Below are 23,781 nucleotides of genomic sequence, written 5' to 3'. Positions count from 1 at the left end.
AAAGTGCAAAAGACACGATATACTTAGTTTAAGGTGTGGAACTAACACCTCAGTAATAAAACTATGTTTTGTTGTTGAGCCCAAGTCACACCACTAACCAAAGCACTCGAGCTCATATAATAATGTACATTATTAGCTAAATGCAAAGTCTTCTTAGTAGGGGCAGAAAAGATACCAAAGGAAGATGAAATACCAAAATACCAAATTATGTAGAAAGAAAGAACTGATAACAGAATATACACATTTTTCAGCGAATTGACTAAGACTATTAAACACAAGTTTCACCTTATAATTCCCTCTGACATCAGATAAAGGTCTGCAAAAAGACTAAAAAATATATGTTTAATGTTATCTGTTCAATATCATTAAGTAAGCTATTCTTTTATATATTTTTTTGCTTCAAAAACGTCCTGAAAACAGGTTACAAGCTGAAGGTTTCCTACCTGTGTCTCTTCCTGCACCACCCTGTATTGCTCCTTCCACACGGCCATCTTAGTGGCTTCGTCTTTCCTCAGCGCTCTCTCTTTCTTCAGCTCTGGACTCCAGAACGTCTTTATGGAGTTCATAGAGGAGCTCAGCTTGGACTCTTTGCCCTCCAGCTGCATGAAACCACAAGCAAACGTCGTCACTTCGTCTGATTTAAGTGCTCACTTGCAGCAGAACCCAAAACTGTCTCCAGTCCTGACTCGATAATACAGCAACCCTTTGGTTTCTCTTTTACGGGGAAAAAACAAACAAACAAAAAAAAAAAAAACACAATTTCCACACGTGTGAAATTTAACATAAAACCTGCTTTTCCTGACTTCAATATTTAGCATTTTGTTATTAAATTTAGCTGTGTCCATGACATAAGATCACAGAAATCTTCAGTAAATAGATTTCTGTTGTTTTTATTGTTGTGGTCCACATGTGTTTCACTTTGTAATGTTTCACATACATTTATCACATGATTTTGATATATGTGAAACACGTGAGAAAAACACATGAATCATATGATGTTCCACACGTGTAAACATGTCAACACGTTATCCCTTGTGAAAGCACATGTTCAAGCCATGTGATTTTTTTTTCCCCCATTAGGGATTATAATTCAAGACAACTGAATTCTCCCAAAGTTAAGAATAAAAAAAAATTATTTAAAAAATTTATACATTTTTTATAAGACATAAATAAAAAAGAGCGCGTACCTCTCTGCGCAGCAGCTCGTTTTCTCGAAGCACTTCTCTTAGCTGCGTTTGCAGGTCTGACATTGCGCCTTCTCTGACCTGTAAAAGCACAAACAAACAGTTTAAAACGCGTTTCTCTTTTCAATTAGAGACATTATGCTTTTCTGCTGCAGCATTACGACATTACTAGCCCTTAAAATGCAGCGTCTTCTCAGCTGGAGTATCAAATTGTCTCATCAATCAGCTGGATTATTCTCATAAACTCGTCCCTTCCTCTTTACCAGCTCAAACTCAGTGTGTATTTTTTAATTTCCTGGCGTTTTGAAACGATGAAAAAGTGGAAATAAAGAATACTGTAGATATTAGTGTCAGCAGTAGAGCGAAGATGGTTTCCAATGCGCATATTAAGATATATTTAGTGTTTGGACAATGGCAATTTATAGTTATGAGTTTGGGTCCCTAAAACCCATGATTACCATTTTTCCACTAACTATGGATTGAGCTAACTAATGCAAATGAGCAAAAAGGTGATTTTAAAAAAAGTACACTTGTTTGTTTTTCAGTTAATTTGCTCATGATACATTGTTAAAAGTGGAATGTGTTTGATTCATTTGTGCAACTATTTCACTGTAAGGTGCCGACATCGTGAATTGCAGCTGGACAAAAAAAAACAAAACAGAAATAAAAGTCTTGGCTGTTTCTAATATTGCAGTCCTTTAATGGAGTTAATGCGATTGAAACCTTGGCAAGTCGTGACACAGCACACATTTAAAATCAATAGAAGAAGAACAGAAGGGTTTACTGCATAGGATAATTCAGTATTTATGAGAAAATGCTCCCTGCATGAATTCTTAAGCCAACCTGACATGAGCAGCATATTAAAGAATTAAAAATATCCTGGATTTATTTTTCATGAACAAACAGACTACTTTGCTCTGCCGAAATCATGCCAGGTATAAACTTTAATGAACATGACGCAAGTAAAAAAAAAAAAAAATCCAGTTAATGAAATTACAGTAAATCAGATGCGGTGAGACACTCGGTTTGTTTTGTTTAACATGTAATTACCTGCAGGTAGAAGAGGAGAGCTACATTTGGAGAAGATGAGCTCTCAGGTTATGACTCATGGTGAGGAGGTAGTGCGAGGGCAGACCTTAAATTTAATGTAAGAATGCCCACACTGTTCTTGATTTACTCAGCTGAAGGGTGGTTTAAGAAGACAATGACACCTATTAAAGACGCCGGGCCTAAAATCAGTTCAGGCTTCCCACATCCTGGATTCACGCAGGGAAAGTGCAAAATGCATCCGCGTGACTAAACATCGAGTTGCGCAACCAGAAGTGAGTCTTTTATTTTTTATGAGCCGACTGGAAGATAAGGAGTCTACTGTTACAAAGACAACATCAAGACCAGGCTCTTACAAATTTTCCATTATCTGCTTAGAAAACACTTCAATTAATCTTTAAAAAAAAAAAAAAGTGCCAAAAACCATTTTGGCCTCAAGCTTAGTCAGAAAGTAAAAGTACAGGCCAGAGCAACACTGCAATGACACCATATGGTGACGTGCAATCATTTCTTTTTCTTTTGATACATGAAGACTGAAAATAATCCATGTTTTCAAGCTTCTTTAAAATTTGAAAAATGTGTGTACAGGCCTGCCACACTAAACAATAAACCAATTAATCGCATCAAAAATTAAAAGAAACTCAACAACTTCTATTTATTGTTTTTCTCTTTTCTTTCTCTTCTTACCAAAAACTGAATGATAAAAATATTAAGCCTTTTATTGAATTCAGTATTGAATTAAATCATTTTGATTCAATATTTCAAAATTATTGAATTATCTTTGGATAACTCTGAAAGATCATTTTGTTTACACAGACTTCGTAGTTCATTTTATTTGTTGTTTCTGTTGTTTTCTTTATTTATTTTGGAGATTTAAAAATGTCTTCCATTTCCAGTCTTTAAAAGTTCATTAGAATTTAAAGGTTGGGTCCTTGAAAATGTGCTCCTGCATTATTGTGTCACTATTACTATTATATTACTTGAAAATGGTCTCAAAACAACAATATCATCATTTATCGCAATAAGTTCTGGGACAATTTATCGTCTAGCAAAAAAGGTTATCGTCACAGGACTAATTCCATATCGGCATATGGTAAAACTTTCATGTCACACCTGTTAGTGTTACGGTGGATGGCCGTAGATAAGGTTAAAGGTCAGAAGTCTCACCTGTCTCATGGAGTGAGGAACAGTGGCTGCTTGTGGAGGCTGGTTCTGCAGCTCCCCTCCAAATGCTATGGCATCAGCGGGCATGAGGGCGGCGCTGCTGCCCCCTCCTCCTGTGTTTATATTCGGGCTGCTCCCCATCACCGCTGCCCTCACCCCATACGGCACCCTGGCTCCGGCTCTACCCAGAGTCATGGTGCTTTTGGGCACACTGGGATTCAGCCCGCTGCCCATGCTCCCCACCGGGTCATCGACTGAGTCGGTGAAGTACATGGGACCCCCAGTGGCATAGGCAGCGTTCAGGGACTGAATGTTCTCCATGGACAGAGTCTTTCCCGTGCCGGTGAGTCCGCCGCCGGAGCTGCTGCTGTTGTTCCGCCGGTGTCCCAAACGAGGGGAGCGCGGTAGGCGTGGCGAGCGGCCGGGACTCCCGGACACGGAGCCGTTACCGTTGGAGCCTACGGCATCCAGCTTGGAGACGGAGCGGGAGCTACCGTACATGGTGGGCGGAAGAAGAGCCGGGTGCTGCGCGTGAGAGTGTTTGGGTCAAAAAAAGCAGCTGATCAAATAAAACATGTAACCGATGAAAGTCCCGGTCGAACTGATTCGCAAAAACAGCAAAAAAAATAAAAAGAAGCTCCTCTTCACTTGGGTTGGGTCACTGTATTGACATAGCTGTGATCAAAGCCTTTCCAACACCCTCTGTAATCCATAGGCTTTGTTATGAAGTAGCAATCTACGGGGGGAATCTCTTTAGATAAAGAGGCCGAGGTGATCCACAAAGCCTGGGATGATGGGATCAACTGAAAAGAAAGAGAGACATAAAGAGCCTTGATTAGGAAAGATCAGGGAAAGCAAAAACACATAAATCTGCCCAGGCTGGGGGTTTGAGTTTTGTCTCCGAGTGACTACGTTTACAGCAAATTCTGCTTCTGCTCACCAAATCAATACATTTACAGTATATAAGGACATGAACGAGTACAGCTCCTCAACAATATCTGACCATCATAGTACACTTAGCACTGAGAAGCTGAAATATAATGTTGGCACGGCGCAGCTTTAGACAATTTATAAAGAGTTATGGTTGATAATCAATGACTATAAATTTGGTTGATCCTCTTGTTAGAAATGTTAATTGTGTCCAAGCTTCAACCACCAAACCGTCGATCTGTGGTGAAGAATTTGGTGATCAATGTAAATGCACCTTAAAAAAGGTGTGTGCCTCCCCTGAACAAAATTTGCCAAATACGCACTAAAAATATAAGGTAAGGTAATTTTATTTATGTAGCACATTTTCAGCACAAAGCTTTCCGTCTAAGCACGAAAATGAATGGAAGGTGGAAAGCCATAAATTTAAATAGAAATGAATAGTTTCAATTTGCTGTTTTTCTGTTAATCATACGCAATGTTGAATCAATTACAGCCGAAGCCAAAAATATTAATTGTTATACTAATGTCTCAAAAACGCCAAGAAATTAAAATTTTGTCATGTCAGCCTGGAAATGGCTCATGTGTGTTGGATGAACCGAATAACCTAAAAAGAAACCGATTACGTCAACCATAATCCTCCTAATTTCCATAGCAGTGAAAATAATGAGACGTGTCATTTCTGCAGCACCCCTCTGGGTGACGAGATTAGCTTTTTGTTGCCCTTTGAATCTAAGTTTTTTGCCTCAGCTGACATGACTTCTGATAATGCTTTGTGACATAAAAATCCAAGCCTGATAATCTGGACGCTCTGATTTCCCAGGGCTCCTGAAGTGTCCAACCTGTGCAGGCTACAGGGTTGAAATGAGCCTATGTCAACAGTGAAGGAGCATTTTGAAATTTTCTCTCTTAAAATGAGTCAACACTCAAGCTCGTTATGTTTCCTTGGAGACAATGATGTCACCCGCAGATCAGCGAACACATGAACCGCTGGACACACGAACCGGTCATCTGATCCAGATTCTCCCCTTACGGGAAGGCAACCCTCTGCATACTTAATGACAGGAAAACCTGGCCTCCTGTAAGTGTGTAACTGCTGCAGTGGTAAACGCTTTATCATCTGAAGCTTTTGAATCTTCCTGCCCCTTTTCGCACTTTTTAGTCTGAATCCTGTGATTTTTTTTTATTTTGATTTTTTTAAATCAAGGTCTGTGGGCAGAGAGACATTGAAGCCAAACACACCCTCACGCTGGGACGCCACGTAAACAAGGACCATCTGCTCCATCTCCCCTCAGGCCAAAAAACACACACCTGGAAAGAAACAGGCCAGGACCCTGCCTCCAGTACACACACATACACACACACACACACACACACAGGGATTTTACTTTTACATCTACAGTTAGGAACAAATGTACGTAGACAAATCAACTTGCTTACAGACAACTAAAGCATATAAAATACATGATCTTAGGGGATATGCAGACACTTTTATTCATAAAACGCTTAAATACAAAAGTCCAAATTGACAGGCGGGTTGGTGGATGAATATCTCTCACCTTTCCAATTAGGCTTGGGCGATGTGGACCTAAAGTTTTATCATGATACCTTGTGGTGCTTAAGATGATGACGAAAGTGGCAAGTTGTATTCATTAGCTTTTTTGTAACTGTATGGCTGTGACCACATGACACAGCAATCATAGGACTCTTGAAAAACAAACCTATTCGTAATAAGCTTCTTGAAGACACCAGTCACATAAAGACGTGTGATTTGTATCACTGACCAGCACATAGCAACTGCATTTAATCATATTTTCAAATTTATTACCTTTATTGATAAATGATATGATAAACACCCACCCTTATATATCTGGATCAGATATAGAAATTCAAACCTAGTTTATAGCTATTCTGTTGAGAAATGAGAGGAAGTGTTGGTTTGGGGGTTTGCTGCCCCTCCTCCCTTCAGAACCTACTGACCTGTAGATAACATATACTCTCACGTCCCAATTCTCTCTCTATAGCGTCTAAACATGCTAAGGGTTTGGTTCTATTCAAGCATTTACTGGACAAACACCCCCCCACACACATGCTAGAGTCACTCATTCATCACATGATTATACAAAGCACACAATCGTCTTTTTATTTTCACTGACCTCGTGGAAAGCGCAACACACGGCGGCCTTGTTGTGTTTTCAGGTTAACCGGTCTGAGGGTCACATGAAGAACCCAGTGAGCGACGCAGGTGGGTGATTTCTATCTGGTGGTTTTAGGTGCTGACTGAGCCTGGGGTTATCTGCAGTGTTTCCTTGATCTTTTCTGAACAGGTGATCAATAAAGGGGTCAAAGGCAAAAAGATACAGAAAATACTTGAATCACGCGATCCCCCTACTAATGCTGGAGGATAGTTTGTGTTCACTCTCTATGGGCAAGACTGTCAATTTAATCTGGGGGCTTTAATGATGAATTGGAACTTTTTTTTTTTCCAGACTGGAATGATAACACAGCCAGTTACCCCGATGAATTTCAGAACCCACAATTTGATTTTGTGTCCTTTAGAGAGTTGCACCTCAACCACAGACTTTTTGTGGATATGAAATACCCTGTGGGGTAAATCTGGTAGGATATTTAGCCGCTGCTCTGGTAAGATAAGATTTTAAAAAATGGTTTTAGTTTGCTTGCCAAGCAGAAAAAGCAACGAGGGGAGAGTCTGAAAACACGCTGGTTTTCATACATATATACGTAATTAATCTGCTAATATCGTTTTAGATTTGTGTTCATCTGAGCATAATGATTTTTTTTTTTTTATCATTAGTCGATGTATCAAAATCAAAACATTATACTGTAATAATGAATGTTGTAATACTTCTGCAACAGTAGAGTATATTGCTTCTCTGTTTTAATTAAGAGCCTTTAGGTCATGAATTACATTTCTGTTTTAAACTAACTTTTGGTTTCACGTTTCATTTAATTATTATGCGGAAAACACTGGGAAATAGAGAGTATACAGTTATAAAGCTGTTAACTGTGGCCTGAATCTGATTTATTAAGCGTCTGTCAGTATAACAACACAAGTGCTGACTGTTAAGACTAAAACCTGATTAAAGAGGATTTAAACAAGCATTTAATTAAACAAATTGAACATGTAGCCAGTGCTGAACATGGTTATACTGAAAAAATATTACTTTTTTTCCCCATTCTTTGTGACGCCTCCAGTCCTGAGGAAGAAAAGCATCAACTAAGAAGAAGTTCTTCTTCTTGATTCTTCCGTTTCTTCCCTTCACAACCTCTCACTTTCACCTGCAGCATTCCTGAATGCTGCTCAGCATGTTCTATTTGTGTGACAACAGCGCATGCATCTATCGCAGGGCAACAGCGTGACACAGAAACGCACACGGCTCAGGCTAAACAATTTTGTCAAAGTTTGTGTCTCGCCTGAAGGATCGCCGCTCGATGAAGACACATTTTATTCATGTTGGATATTTCTGCTCTCCTGTCGGGCTGGTGAGATTCGAAGTGGCTTGAAAGGACTCGCTGGTGCTGTATGTCTGACTGAGTCATCCCAACTCGCCTCGCTGGCGGAGGAAGCTGCGCTTGTTCTGAGCGTAATCTGTCTGATGATTTAAGGAGATTACCTGCCACTCACCAGTCTCAGCGCTTTCAACTTTCACTGTTTCTTTTTCTGCAGCAGCAGCAACAACAACAGTGCTGACAGTACAGTTGTTTTCTGTTTTCACTGCACCCCAGGCGGAGATGTATAAAAAGCCCTAAAACATAATATTTTATTGCCGGATCATAATCTCACAATGGGAAATTTAGGACAACCCCACCTTTCATTTGAGCTCACTAATTCAGAGGGGAACAAAATGTCATCCCTGCATCAGTCAGTGGGACAATGATCCAACACACATAGAGCCAGGTCAACACAAAATACTTCACCAAACACAAAGAATACGCAACTGCTATAAAATATATTTTCGAAGTGGCATCATTTTCCTAACAAAGTCAGCTGCTATTTTGTTCTGTTCAACTGAGAAAAGGCAAAGATTTCCCCTCAACTGTTCACATCTCTGACTGTTTCAGCGGCAACAGCGTAATGAACAAAAACTAAAAATCAACGTCACTGCCAACTGAAACAAGCACACAAGAAATTAATCCGCTAATCTGTAATCTGTTTTGATTATGTATTATGTATTAAACGGTGCTAATAGGCCAAAATATAACCCCTAAACTAAAAAAAAATCTGATATTCTCCTAAAAACTATTTCAAAATGGTTCAAAAACGTGATTTTCATGCTTTCCGTCCTATGATTCCTGTTTTGCTTTTGAGTAGATAAAATAAAAAATTAATAAATAAAAAAAGTTGTCACAATTAATAAATTTTGTAGTGTACGACTGCTAAAAAAAAGTGGAGTCATGTTAAAGTCTTTTTTTCCACTATTGTGAGTGAAAACTCTTCACATAAAACTTACTTTTCAGGAAATAATGAAACCCTCAGGCTTCCTAATGTAAATCCACACTGTTTAACACTCAGTCTTGTTATACTTTTTACTAGACCTGCATCAGTGGAACCACAGATGAACAATGGAGTTGATTCAGGAAAAGAACAATAATTAACATGCAAGTTTTTTTGCCTTATTTTTCTATGTTAGATAAAATGTGTCACTACAGAAACGACTCAAGAGTTAATTAAATTAAATATCCGTGTAATGATGACAGATCTGGATCTGCTTTAAAGAGGACAATCTCTGCTCCTCTGTGGTTTCTGGTGTTTTTTGCAGCTTTAAATAAATGCAACCCAACGTGAAACCAGAGGAAGTTATTCACTCCCACAGAAAGCACTGCTTCTGTCTGCCTTTCAACAACTTCTTCAAAAACAATCCTGACAGTCGGCCTCCTCACGTGAGAAATTTCTGGGCAAAAACCAAGCAGTTGTGCAAATTAAGAAGCGACAGAGGGAGCATCTTGTTTAATCGGACAAACTAAAAAGTGTGAATGGAAAACTCCCAACTTGTGCAATTTCTGTAAAAATGCTGATCCAAACAGTAATACTGCGCCTTGAAAAAATGTGCAAAAAGTCAAATTTTTCAGCTCTAGCTATATATTCAGACTAATAATATATCATCTTAACATCAATATGAGCAAAATAAAGCATCACAGAGTTACTGTGACTGCGATAAATATTTGCAGATTAAATAACCATGTCAGTAATATGGTTTTATACTTGTTTGACGCCGCAGTAAACGGGTTAGGAGGAGAAAATTCAGATGTTTTCTAGTCATTAAGAAAATAAAGCTCAACTGGTTCATTCCCAAAAACAGCAGATGTTGACAGATGAAGGTTTTTCAATTAATCATACTGTTGCATTGGGGGGCGGGGGATGTGATACAGAGAAAGATAAATTGCACTGCTGGATCGGCCGCTTTGTAAATAACAGTCAACCCGGGAATGCAATATATGTTTCACCAAACAAACCAAATGTGGCAAGTAGCATTGCCCCGAGGTATTTCAGCTTCCCAAACTTCCCCAAAATTCTTTAAGCACCAACCAGATTATTTTTTTAAGTGCTTAAAAAAAATCTGTATTAATTGTCAGATACTCCAGTCTACTTCATTCATCCATTGTCTTCACAAAATGAGCCCCGGTGCAGATTCCCACCATGTCAGTGTTTGAGCAGACTGGGATTTATTTAGCACAGCTGTAAATTGAAGTGAAGTGAAGTGAAGTGAGATTTTGCTGTTTAGCTGTAAGCGTTTGTGATTGGGCGTCATTCCAGGCCCTGTCTCTATGTAAGGGCACAACACTGAAGGCAAATCATTATGACAGTGTGCTGCTGAATTTTGCACTAAAATCCAAACTTTTCAAACTTGGGCAGATTTATGAATAGCGTTCTCCAGAATCTGGGTGGCAAAGTCTAAAAGTAAATTCATATTTTAATGCAGCAGCGTAATCTTAAAGTGAAAAAATTCAACCTTTAATTTTAGTTCACTCAAAGTTACAAAAACAAAAGTTTAAAGGCATCAAACACTCCTGGTCGGTTTGTTTTAATTGATGAAATTGTGTTGATTGACGTAGGTTATAAACTCTTCTCTCGTAGGTCCAACAGTCTGTGTTAGGTTTTTCTCTTCAGTCTGCACAGCTCTGTCTGCAGTAGGAGGTATAAACACAGGAGAGCACAACACTGATACCGAACAGATAGGATCAGTTCCAGGCTACTGTGGACCACAGGAAGTGAAGTCATGATGCAAGCAAAGCGCCCGTATAATCAAATGGTTCACACGTCACGTCACCTCTTTATATATCTATGCAGAGATTCACATTCTGCTTATCTAATCCTGGCTGCTGTTTTCCTGACCAAAAAGGAAGAAAAACAGAGTAAACGTACTGCTGAGACTTGATAATTAACACAAAAGCAGGGGAAGTGCAAAACTAATCCAGGCGAGAGCAAGAGGGAGAGCCGAACTCCTCCAGGCCTATTAGGGATAGGAATGTGTTTGCACAGTCAACTTGCCAGGTTAAACAGGAGGAAACCAAGAGGTGAAGGTGACTCAGTCTTCTTAGCAGTAATTCTCATCACATTAAGGAAAAAAAAAAACAACTAATATGAACAAGTGTTTCCCGACTGACTGAAGAGACCTCAAGCCACCTGCCTGACTAGTAAAAATATATTTTTAGACACTGTTTGAAGACGATTCTCTCTACTTCAGGTCCATCATGTTAATGTAAAACCATGAAGGCCTCGGGGGATTTCAATAACCTTTGATGTGGGACTTCTTCTCAGATGTTGCATAAGTTAACTATTGAAGTTTGTGGGTAGTGTGGACATTTACAGTACTGTACTCTGCAAAATAAACTTTTTCACTTCAGAGTTTCTGCGGGTTTCACCAACTCCAATTTAAAACTTCTTAAGGCCATTATGAATTGAATTTAAGCCAAATATATCCACAGAAATATACAAATAAATAAATTCGCACTTACTCATGATAGTCGCAGAAAGCTAGCCTGCTAGCTAGCTAGAAAGGGTAGTTAGCTAGTTAGCGGTCTCGAAAAGACGTCTGTACGCTCCTCAAACTCCCGCGAGAAATAAAAATACATAGACTATGCTAGATTAAATAGTCCTATGATTGACATATTAAATGCCAACTTACTTTCTAAAAAGTAAATTGAATAAATTCGCCTCAATTTTAGCTACATAAATTTAAGACTTTTTAAGGATGCGCGGACATTCTGCACTGAGTCACGCCACAGGTACAAACTTTAATTCGCCTTATGATTGTTTTTGTTGTGTATAATTTTGAAGGGGAAGGAAAACAAACATCCCTCTGCAGCCGACTGAGCTCAATCTTTTCACAAAGAAGAATGAATAAACATAGAAAGACTTGCAGCGGAAAGGGCAGCAACAGTTGGCTCTGTAACAGAGCAGTTCGATGTCCAGCTGGTTTTGGACGCATCTCCTGCTCCAACAATTTTCTAGAAAGAGCCTGGTAGAAAACACACGGGGAGTTGTGGGGTTCTACAAAGTTCTGACTTGGGTGGATTCAGCACAAGCGTGCACATTGTGAAAAACCATCATGAACCCCCTTCACAAATCCCACTAAGATGCATTAAAGTTCGCAAACAAAACGTGGAAAAGCTAAAGGGGTGTGACCGCTTGTGCAAGGCACTGTAAATCTGTCCAGTGTTTACAGAAACTTCAGTGGAAGGAAGCAGCTCAGTTCCCTGGCTGGATGTTGCAGGGGTGGTGCCACGAAATGAAGCTGTGGGCGGGCGGAACCAGTAGGAAACCACGGCTCCCTCCCTCCTCCACCACCACCACCACCGTCCCCCTGCCCAGATCAACATAATCACATCAGATTTTAGGTTTTGCACAAGTTGATTTGAAAATGCAATCACCGCTTGAAGTTGCTTGATGTGCAATATCTCAGCTGATGAGGTCCCAACAGGAGATGCAACTTATAGCTATTGATAAGTGACTCATACGTGGTGCAAATGTAGCTCTCAGTCTGTCAGCAGCTTCATGTGCAGCCAGCAGATAATCGCCTTTAGAGGCATGGAGAGACAAGACGAGGTGCTATTAGCTTGTTGTACCGGGGAAAGCCTGTAGCTGCATGTACAATATTTAGCGGGATGACTCCACACACTGTCGTTGTGGGTCTGTCAAAGAGCCTCTTCCTCTCAGCTGACCCGAAACTGCTGCGGCCATCAATTTTTAATTGTGTTTATCCCGACGTCCCCGTTATTCCTGAGCGAGAAGGAGCCGGCATGACTTACAAACAAGCACACATGTCGGGTTGTGTAATGAAACATGCCCGTGGATACGCACACCGCTTCAGACTGCCAGCTAAGTTTCAGTACTCACTGCGGCTGTGTTGACCCCCTCGTTGTGAAAGAAGAAAAAAGGCCAGTCACAGATCTTCTCCAGTTTTTCTGCTGCTGTCAGCCATCAAAGTGACGCCTCGGAGCGCAACTGAATCCCAGATATGATTTGAAGCTGTCTTCAAGGGGTGTCTCCCTGTTTTTCCGTGTCTGCCTCCCTGTCTCCGTCCGTGTCTCCTGCCTATCTTTCCCTCTTTTCCGTCTTTGCCAGCTCTTCCCACTGGTGACTTCCCCGCTAGTGATGCGCCGCCCATAGCTGAGCCGGCTATATTTGCTAGCTCATTTTGGGAAGGCTTTGCATTCATACCGTGGACAACGGTATGAATGCAGATGATGGAGGAAACAAAAATTGTGCATGCATTTGTAGGTAAACATATTTGATGCTGTCAAATTTTTATCTTTTATCAAATTATAGGTACAATTATTGTGATACATAGCTTTGTATAAATTTTTAAATAATCAGATTTTTTTTTTTGCATTGATGTTTTATTGCATTATTTTAGCGTCAAAACTTGATTTTAATGCGTTATTCAGGATAAAAATAAATAAATTTAAAAAAAAGTTTCGTTCATGTTGATCCTAGCCAAATGATACGGATCCCGGAAAAGAGGTGGAATTCCCATCACTGTTCCTCGTTGCTTTCCTGCTCTGGCACTCCCGTGACGTCAGGAAGATGGAGCGCGCGCCGACTGGGTCTCGTGCACGCCACTATAAACTACATTTAAAAATGACAACTCTCAAATTTCGCCTTCGTCCTGCTTATTAGCCAGGTTACAAAAGTCTGAGACATTCAAAAATCTTTAAATTATAAGTTAACGATAGCATAGGAGCTAAATTGAATGAAGTCGATGTACAAACAGAGCCAATGTATCTCAGTGCTGGTAAAATGTTATCTGAGGCAATATGTTCAATAGAGGACATTTTGTTAATTGTAGCTAAACGAATGTTTTATTTAATTGTGAAATTTCCAGTAAAACAGTCCTAATTAAATGTTTTTTAAAGATCAAATAAGTTAATGCAATATTAATTATAAGGTGGATTAAAAGTCTATTTAGAAATGAGATGTGGCTTTACAAAAAGAATAACCAGCGAGTCTCCCAAGAGGCCCCATCATAACTCTGGAGGAGCTGCAGAGATCAACAGCTCAGGTGAGAGTATCTGTTGACAGAAGATTTACAGCTTTGTAAATCTGATTTGACTTAACTTCAAAGCCAAATAAAAATAAAGATCTCATCACTAACTGCTAAATTAATATAATCTCAACTAATAATCTTTGCTGTGAAAACATCTCTTAGTGGTACAAACGGCATCAAATCAGCACCAGAAGAGATGGCCTTTACAAAAGCAGGCATCACGGTTCATTGGTGATAGATATTATTTGTGACATCATGCCCAGAAAGCAATACCAGTGGCATTAACAGTAACCTTCAGCTTCTGATGAATGTTTTCATCTCTGTCACATACTCAGAAATTCATAAATGTCTCCTGCAGTCACTTTAGACTGAGAAAAGCTTATGGATATTTTTTTTTTGTCAGATTCAAAATCATACGTTAAACTGGTTTCATTTTCTCTCCAAAAATATATTTAACTGACTTTAACTAAGTATGTCAGACTGATGCTCCAAAGCTACACGTCAGATGTTGCATGTATTTGCCCAATTCAGTGTATTTGAAGAGCAAATTGGGCCTATTTCGGGATTATGTCTCTAATCCGCACAATTATCCATCATCCTAAAGAAAACCAGACGTTGACCTTCGTCAGAGAGACACAGAGTCAAACATTTACAGTGTCCCAGTTCCCTGGGCGCCAGTCAGTCAGAAAGCTGAGGTAAAAATAACCCACTGGCTTAAGTTCCCCTTGAGAAAAACACATCAGTGGAGGTGGACCGCTGCAATTTTCTAAATCCGTGTCCACTAATTTCACCAGAAGTGGGAACTTCTGTTTGCTGGATGTGCATCTTTCATTTCTGTCACGATTTAAGTATTCCAATCTAAAATAGTAACCTCAGTCATTGAAAGTATGGGATCAGTAAAATATTCTCTTTATGAGTAAGAATATCCGGCTATAAGAAGAGAATTTGACATGCTTAAGTATAATTTTAATGAAAGCAATTTAATAAACAATTGTACAGTACATAAATCAGACAAACTATCCCATTCTAGGCCTTGTTTAGAATGTAGTAGAAATGTAATTCATTGTCCCACATTAGCAAGTTAGAGATAAGTGGAAGCATTCGTATTTACACAGTAGTAAAATAGATCAAAATAAGAGTTTGCAGCATTAGAAAATGTTAATTGTGCAGTTATTAAAATCAGCATGCTCAGATTAAAACAAATGTGCAGCTGCATAAGGTAATTGAAAATGTACAAAATGTGTGTATTCGTGCATAAAAAAACAACAAATTACAAAACGCAAAAAAAATGTGCAAACAAGAGCAGAAATGTTGTTTGAAATAAAAGAAAGCGTGCAGAAAAATTCTGCAAATAACACATGTATTGAGTATTTGAACAAAAAAAAGGAGGCTCTGTCACAATAAGAAATGTATGTCACACTTAACGTAGTTTTAATCCAGCATCTGAAATCCCAATAAAATGCATTAAAGTTTGTGGCTATGGTGTGGAGGAAAAATATTTGTAATATTCGTCTGGTTCAATAAAAAGCATGTGATCTTTATTTAGTCTTTGTCATCAGATATTTGTTCCTCAGCTGTGAGGGACCCGATGAACTGATACCCTAATAATGGAGTTGAATATTTATGAAACATTACTGCCACTTAGTGGTCAGATTTGAGTATTGCAGAAAAATGCACAACAAACGGTGACTCATTTTCAGACTAGTGAGGCCATCTGGCAAAAGTAAGAGAATGATTCACACTATTCTGAACCTTTTAGTCAGATATGTTTCCCCTTACCTCTTACTGTAGCTTAAGGTTTGCTTACAGGGGTGATAACAAGACCATTCCCGTAATATTCATATATTCCAAGCACAGGGTATATTTTTGGTCTGTGAATGGATGAAATACCTGCCACTGAGGAAAGAAATGATCTGAAAGGTGTTGTCTCCACGAATGAACCTTCTGTAAATGTGCATATCTCAGACCTGGCGTCCACATCGTAGAAAGAGACTTTATTCTCCTCGTAGTCAACAAACACCCCGACTGTCCGAATTTGGTTCAGAAGCATTTCGTTGTCTAATATCCACACCCCATCCCTAGAGGTAGGAACGGAGTAAATCTCTCTGTTAATATGCTCTTTGACCACTCCTACGAGCCATCTTTTACAGGTGCCGACCTGGACTTCATAGTAGAACCTGCCTGATGAAAACCCATCCTTTGCCAGTACGCAAGGCAGGTATTTAAATGGCCTGCCAAAGAAAGAGGAGAAGATCTGCTGACGTCCAGGAAAGGTCAGTCGCTTCCCATTGTCAGACACCTTGAGCCAATTGTTGGCTGTGTAGGGGTCCAGAGTCACGTCCACTGCATTGCATTGCTGGATCATCATCAGCTCGTCCTGAGGCTGACTCCACAGCTCGGGTAGAAGATTGTTATCGGTCATATTTTCAGCTGCGTGCGACTGTGTAGAGGCATCACAGGAATCAGGCGACCTAACCTTTTGGATCAGCATCTCCATCTCATTTCTGAGCGTTTCTTCAATCTGGCCAACAGACTTTTTTACCATCTCTATATGGCCATGCTGACCAATGTCAGGAATGTCTTGTGTCATTCGCAAAATGGAGTCAGTAGGTTGGTCCATCAGATGAGTGTTCTCAGACGTTACACTGAATAGGTAGTTCTGCAGCAAGGAGAGGTAGTCTTCTGACTGCATAAGTTGTTCAATGTCACATCGTAGTCTTCTCACATCAGAAATACCTTGCTCCAGCAGAGTTGTCTGATCTTCAGCTTGTTTCCCTATGTCTTTCTGCTTCTGTTTAATCGCTTCAACCAGCTCACCCTGATATTTTCGTACGGAGGCAACAAAAGCGGTTAAAATTTTTACAGTTTCTCTGATTTCATCCATTGTAGTTTCCCTGCTCTTTTCCACAAAGAATCTGATATTTTTAACACTCTCTGATTTGGAGTTCTCCGTCTTTTTCATCTCTGAGGTCACGTTCTCATACATGCCTCTCCAGTCTTCAAAGGCGCGCTCCAGTGGAACAGCCTCGTGGCCCGTGTGGTCATCGTTCAAACACATCATGCAAACACACTGCTGGTCTGTGCGGCAGAAGAGCTCCAGCATCTTGTCGTGTTTCTTGCACACCCTGTCCTCCAGGTTGGGCACAGGATCAATCAGCTTGTGTTTCTTCAGGTTCTGGTGGGACTCCAGGTGTGGCTCACAATATGAGGCCAAACACACCAGGCATGTCTGGTGGGCTTTGAGCTTCGGCTTGGTGCAGACGTCACAGGGGACCTCTCCTGGTTGGGCGATGATCTTAGGTCCACCCTGTACTCTCATGCGGTTGAAATGCTCCACCACATCTCTGAATTCTGTGTTGACCTTGAGCTTTGGTTTATTACCCAACCTTCTCTTACAGAGTGGACACTGTGCATTGTTCAGACTGTTCCAGTACTGGGTGATGCAGCCCTTGCAGAAGTTGTGTCCACACAGAGTGGAGACGGGCTCTTTGAACTCGCCCAGACAGATTGAACACAGGACCTGTTCTTCATACAGGATGCTGCAAGCTGAGGCCATGTCTGAAAAGGACAAAATGTATTTAAAATGTTGAAATTAATGCTTTATGAGTGCACTGCTGACACTCCTTTTGCTCTGTCCTACTATAGAAAATACAGAAGATTGAATCTACAAAATTTTATTTAAAATCGTCAAACAAAATTTAATGCGTGAAAAAGAAACTCGTGCAAAAACAAAATGCATGTTTTAGATAATTTTATATTTTTAGTGGGGAAACAGTGACCCATACCAATTCAGTCCCATGTGGAAAAAGTATTCGCCTGTGCCTCTAAGGCGTAAATATTTTGGAAAGATGAGTTTATTCACAGGTGAAAGGTTTTGGAGTGGCCAAGTCAAAGTCTATCTAGATCTTAATCTTGATTCTGTAGTTCGGAAGCTTTCTATCACTCAATTGAAATAAAAATTTCTCCACAGTAAAAAGAAAAAAAAAAGAGAAGAAAAGTGATGCAGTTGTGGCTCAAACAGCTTTCAGGAGAAAATTACTTTGTCACACAGGACTCGGGTTATTTATATCTCATATTACAACGTTAGTGATTTAAAACATTTAAGAGTGACAACAAAGTTAGAAAGCTGGAAGAAGATAAACATATTTTCACAGGATTGTATGACTAATTAAGTGATAACTTAATTAGTCATACAATCCTAATTAACCCTTATTACTGTAGTTGATGTAAGTAATTTCACTTTAAATCTACAATTTAGCGCTTCACAGTAAGTGCTAAGCAATAGAGTGTATACATTACAATTATATCTTAGCTCCATGTTACTAAGATTACTTTATTGCCTTCTGCAATAGTTTATGAATTTTGCTATGTTTATATCATGTGTTCGATCTGGCATTCATTATGTTGTCAAAACACTTTATATCGACTAACTTGGGGACTTTGTGTCCTTACATAACCTTCTGAGATAGAAAGAAGTGTGGCTGACTCCCAGTTCTTGTTTCGAAACGCAGAAATACACACTGTTTTGTTCAATTTGCAGGAAAATTAACCGTAAAACTAACACAATTTGTCCTCATGAATACTTTTAAGACTAATCTCCTAAGCTGTATGTGCAAAGTCAGACAGTTTTGTTTATAGTTTTTCAGTTTGATAAATAAACATGTTTACAGTTCTCTGGATCTACCATAATAGTCCAATATTCTCTATCTTTTCAATCTGTGCGGATCTTTAGTTAACTTCAAACGACTATGTTTATTTTTACTCTTTCTAAAATTAGAGCTAAACAAAACGGGTGTAATACCTGCTGAGCTGCTCGTCCTTTGAATAAGAAACGTTTCCCTTCAGACATGTAGGTTTCATTTCTCTGCAACTGTTGCACAATCAGATTCTGCCCGCCTCTTCCTCTCCAGGGAAAAGAAACGACACAAACAGCTGCTTTTCATTTGTTGGGCAGTCTGATTAATTTTGTTTTTTTCTCAACAGGAACCGTGGACAAAGAAAAGGCTTCTTCATATCCCAAACAGTTTTACATTTAATTCTGTAAAGGTATTTTCAAATTGTTAAATATATATGTTGCAGCATAGAAAAAGCAAAAAGTAGTGGGGTATTGTATGGACAGGTAAACACAGGTTAAATTATGCCGTCAATTGGCATAAGTTAACGGATGAAATCATTTATCTCAATAGGTGGAATACAAACTGAATCACCTTATGAGCATTTATGACACCTCAAGGAGAACCGGGTATAGACAGTGGATGAATGGACAGAATTCCTAATTTTCGAACATGAAATAAAAACTAAAAATAAAAAAAATCAGATGCCATACTGATAGGCTAATATTGAGTTAATGATGTGATTGTTTGACAAAATCAGACCCAATCATTCAGAATTTATATACGTAGTATTATCTTAATACAAAAAATTGTTTTATTGTTCCAGAAATATAAATGTTTTTTTTTAATTAAAACAAAAATTTCAGTATATATTTATATAGTTTTATATAATATTATAATTTTATATTATATATAATATAAAATATTACATAATATAAAAAAATATAAAAATATGATACAAAAATTACATATATATATATATATATATATATATATATATATATATATATATATATATATATATATATATATATTCAACCTCTCTTTCTCTTAAGAGAGAAAGGATCATTAATATTTGATGGGTATTGTTTCCTAACGTTACCTGCAAAAGAAAATGATTAGTGACCAAATGATCGCAGAGGGTCTACATTCAAGGACTCTGGTTCAGCCGGACATTGACGTCAATCTGTGACGTGTGATTCGGGCTTTGAGTTCGTCACAGGAGGGTCACGTGACCAATGAGCAGCTGATTAGTTGCAGGCTACCGCACTGTCCTTCTTGCACAATATTTGAATATAGGGTCTTTTATTAATTTTTTCGTCTTAAAGTTTAATTATTTTCAAACCAAATCCAGTGTGATTCGGAGTGAATGAAGATATTTAAATACATTTTGGATAATTTTTATAAGTACAACTAAAAACTGAAGAGATTAAGCATAAATGTACTTTGGCTAATCCAAATTGTACTTTTTAAAAAAAATATAATTATTTTTACCTAGAATTACTTGTACTTTCCATTACTTCTTAAATGTATTTTCTGTTAGATATCATAAATATCCTGTGGTATTTTGTTGTATTATATAGATTTATCTAGATATGTATGTATATGTACATACATATCTAGATATATCTATGTCTTTAACCTCTCTACCTTTAGAGAGAAAGATAAAGAGAAAAGAGAGAAAGGATCATTAATATTTGATGGGTATTGTTTCCTAACGTTACCTGCAAAAGAAAATGATTAGTGACCAAATGATCGCAGAGGGTCTACATTCAAGGACTCTGGTTCAGTCTGTCATTGACGTCAATCTGTGACGTGTAATTCGGGCTTTGAGTTCGTCACAGGAGGGTCACGTGATCAATGACCAGCTGATTAGTTGTAGGCTACCGCACAGTCCTTATTTGAATATAGGGTCTTTTATTTATTTGTCCGTCTTAAAGTTTAATTATTTTCAAACCAAACCATTTAAAAGAAGTCCGTTTGAAAAGTTTATTATTGTTGAGTCCTTCCTGGATTTGGGGTACATCCAAATCCAGTGTGATTCAGAGTGAATGAAGATATTTAAATACATTTTGGATAATTTTTATAAGTAAAACTAAAAACTGAAAAGATTAAGCATAAATGTACTTTAGCAAATCCAAATTGTACTTTTTTTTTTTATTATTATTTTTTATCCAGAATTACTTGTACATTCCTTGACTTCTTAAATATATTTTCTGTAAGATATAAATATCCTGTGGTATTTTGTTGTGTTATATAGATATATCTAGATATCTATGTATATATACATAGATATCTAGATATATCTATGTCTTTAACCTCTCTACCTTTAGAGAGAAAGGATAAAGAGAAAAGAGAGAAAGGATCATTAATATTTGATGGGTATTGTTTCCTAACGTTACCTGCAAAAGAAAATGATTAGTGACCAAATGATCGCAGAGGGTCTACATTCAAGGACTCTGGTTCAGTCTGTCATTGACGTCAATCTGTGACGTGTAATTCGGGCTTTGAGTTCGTCACAGGAGGGTCACGTGATCAATGACCAGCTGATTAGTTGTAGGCTACCGCACAGTCCTTATTTGAATATAGGGTCTTTTATTTATTTGTCCGTCTTAAAGTTTAATTATTTTCAAACCAAACCATTTAAAAGAAGTCCGTTTGAAAAGTTTATTATTGTTGAGTCCTTCCTGGATTTGGGGTACATCCAAATCCAGTGTGATTCAGAGTGAATGAAGATATTTAAATACATTTTGGATAATTTTTATAAGTAAAACTAAAAACTGAAAAGATTAAGCATAAATGTACTTTAGCAAATCCAAATTGTACTTTTTTTTTTTATTATTATTTTTTATCCAGAATTTCTTGTACATTCCTTGACTTCTTAAATATATTTTCTGTAAGATATAAATATCCTGTGGTATTTTGTTGTGTTATATAGATATATCTAGATATCTATGTAGATATACATAGATATCTAGATATATCTATGTCTTTAACCTCTCTACCTTTAGAGAGAAATGATAAAGAGAAAAGAGAGAAAGGATCATTAATATTTGATGGGTATTGTTTCCTAACGTTACCTGCAAAAGAAAATGATTAGTGACCAAATGATCGCAGAGGGTCTACATTCAAGGACTCTGGTTCAGTCTGTCATTGACGTCAATCTGTGACGTGTAATTCGGGCTTTGAGTTCGTCACAGGAGGGTCACGTGATCAATGACCAGCTGATTAGTTGTAGGCTACCGCACAGTCCTTATTTGAATATAGGGTCTTTTATTTATTTGTCCGTCTTAAAGTTTAATCATTTTCAAACCGAAGCATTTAAAATAAGTCCGTTTGAAAATTGTTATTGTTGTTGAGTCCTTCCTGGATTTGGGGTACATCCAAATCCAGTGTGATTCAGAGTGAATCAAGATACTTAAATATATTTTGGCTAATTTTTATGAGTAAAACTAAAAACTGAAAAGATTAAACATAAATGTACTTTGGCAAATCCAAATTGTACTTCTTTTTTTTAAAATCATTTTTTACCCAGAATTACTTGTATATTCCTTGACTTCTTAAATATATTTTCTGTAAGATATAAATATCCTGTGGTATTTTGTTGTGTTATATAGATATATCTAGATATCAAGATATATCTATGTCTTTAACCTCTCTGCCTTTAGAGAGAAAGATAAAGAGAAAAGAGAGAAAGGATCATTAATATTTGATGGGTATTGTTTCCTAACGTTACCTGCAAAAGAAAATGATTAGTGACCAAATGATCACAGAGGGTCTACATTCAAGGACTCTGGTTCAGTCTGTCATTGACGTCAATCTGTGACGTGTAATTAGGGCTTTGAGTTCGTCACAGGAGGGTCACGTGACCAATGACCAGCTGATTAGTTGCAGGCTACCACACTGTCCTTCTTGCACAATATTTGAATATAGAGTCTTTTATTAATTTTTTCGTCTTAAAGTTTAATTATTTTCAAACCAAACCATTTAAAAGAAGTCCGTTTGAAAAATTTATTATTGTTGAGTCCTTCCTGGATTTGGGGTACATCCAAATCCAGTGTGATTCGGAGAGAATGAAGATATTTAAATAAATTTTGGATAATTTTTATGAGTAAAACTAAAAAGATTAAGCATAAATGTACTTTGGCTAATCCAAATTGTACTTTTTTTTATTTATTTATTATTTTTTTTAAAACATTTTTTACCCAGAATTACTTGTACATTCCTTGACTTCTTAAATATATTTTCTGTAAGATATAAATATCCTGTGCTATTTTGTTGTGTTATATAGATATATCTAGATATACATAGATATATCTATGTCTTTAACCTCTCTACCTTTAGAGAGAAAGGATAAAGAGAAAAGAGAGAAAGGATCATTAATATTTGATGGGTATTGTTTCCTAACGTTACCTGCAAAAGAAAATGATTAGTGACCAAATGATCGCAGAGGGTCTACATTCAAGGACTCTGGTTCAGTCTGTCATTGACGTCAATCTGTGACGTGTAATTCGGGCTTTGAGTTCGTCACAGGAGGGTCACGTGATCAATGACCAGCTGATTAGTTGTAGGCTACCGCACAGTCCTTATTTGAATATAGGGTCTTTTATTTATTTGTCCGTCTTAAAGTTTAATTATTTTCAAACCAAACCATTTAAAAGAAGTCCGTTTGAAAAGTTTATTATTGTTGAGTCCTTCCTGGATTTGGGGTACATCCAAATCCAGTGTGATTCGGAGTGAATGAAGATATTTAAATACATTTTGGATAATTTTTATGTGTAAAACTAAAAAGATTAAGCATAAATGTACTTTGGCTAATCCAAATTGTACTTTTTTTTATTTATTTATTTTTATTTTTTTAAACATTTTTTACCCAGAATTACTTGTACATTCCTTGACTTCTTAAATATATTTTCTGTAAGATATAAATATCCTGTGCTATTTTGTTGTGTTATATAGATATATCTAGATATACATAGATATATCTATGTCTTTAACCTCTCTACCTTTAGAGAAAAAGGATAAAGAGAAAAGAGAGAAAGGATCATTAATATTTGATGGGTATTGTTTCCTAACGTTACCTGCAAAAGAAAATGATTAGTGACCAAATGATCGCAGAGGGTCTACATTCAAGGACTCTGGTTCAGTCTGTCATTGACGTCAATCTGTGACGTGTAATTCGGGCTTTGAGTTCGTCACAGGAGGGTCACGTGACCAATGACCAGCTGATTAGTTGCAGGCTACCGCACTGTCCTCATTATGTACAGTATTTGAATCTAGGCCCTTTTTCTTTTTCGTCTTAAACGGTAATTATTTTTCTAAGCAAAGCATCTCAAA

The 23,781-nt window shown here is 37.7% G+C and overlaps 2 protein-coding genes across 17 annotated transcripts in view; both read right to left on the bottom strand.

Annotated features, from left to right (window-relative positions):
- Positions 1-12,949, bottom strand: part of LOC103459282 (ELKS/Rab6-interacting/CAST family member 1-like) — a 125,956-nt gene extending 113,007 nt beyond the window's left edge. For 8 of the 16 annotated variants that reach the window (XR_532714.3, XR_532715.3, XM_008400736.3 and 5 more), the window contains exons 1-4: positions 12,682-12,947; positions 3,399-4,198; positions 1,188-1,265; positions 444-599 (exon numbers count right to left, since the gene is read on the bottom strand). Coding sequence is in view for 13 of the 16 variants with exons in the window: in XM_008400736.3 (XP_008398958.1) it covers positions 444-599; positions 1,188-1,265; positions 3,399-3,896 (732 nt within the window). In the remaining 3 variants the exon portion in view is untranslated. Of the gene's footprint in view, positions 1-443; positions 600-1,187; positions 1,266-3,398; positions 4,199-12,681 lie in introns of all 16 variants that reach the window. The other 8 variants (XR_001776221.2, XM_008400730.3, XM_017302865.2 and 5 more) reach the window with 2 other exon arrangements.
- Positions 12,950-14,775: 1,826 nt separating this feature from the next.
- On the bottom strand, positions 14,776-18,721 carry LOC103459280 (E3 ubiquitin-protein ligase TRIM39-like). The gene is made up of 2 exons (XM_081603845.1): positions 18,633-18,721; positions 14,776-17,389 (listed from the first exon to the last, which is right to left on the bottom strand). The coding sequence occupies exon 2, from the start codon at positions 17,385-17,387 to the stop codon at positions 15,624-15,626; it is 1,764 nt and encodes a 587-aa protein (XP_081459971.1). The 5' UTR covers positions 17,388-17,389; positions 18,633-18,721; the 3' UTR covers positions 14,776-15,623.
- Positions 18,722-23,781: the final 5,060 nt, after the last annotated feature.

The sequence above is a fragment of the Poecilia reticulata genome, chromosome 23, assembly GCF_904066995.2.
Source record: "Poecilia reticulata chromosome 23, P_reticulata-male-v2, whole genome shotgun sequence".
In the NCBI taxonomy this organism is placed as follows: Eukaryota; Metazoa; Chordata; class Actinopteri; order Cyprinodontiformes; family Poeciliidae; genus Poecilia; species Poecilia reticulata.
The sequence above is the reverse complement of the archived record's forward strand: the minus strand, read 5'-3'. Positions and strand labels throughout refer to the sequence as shown.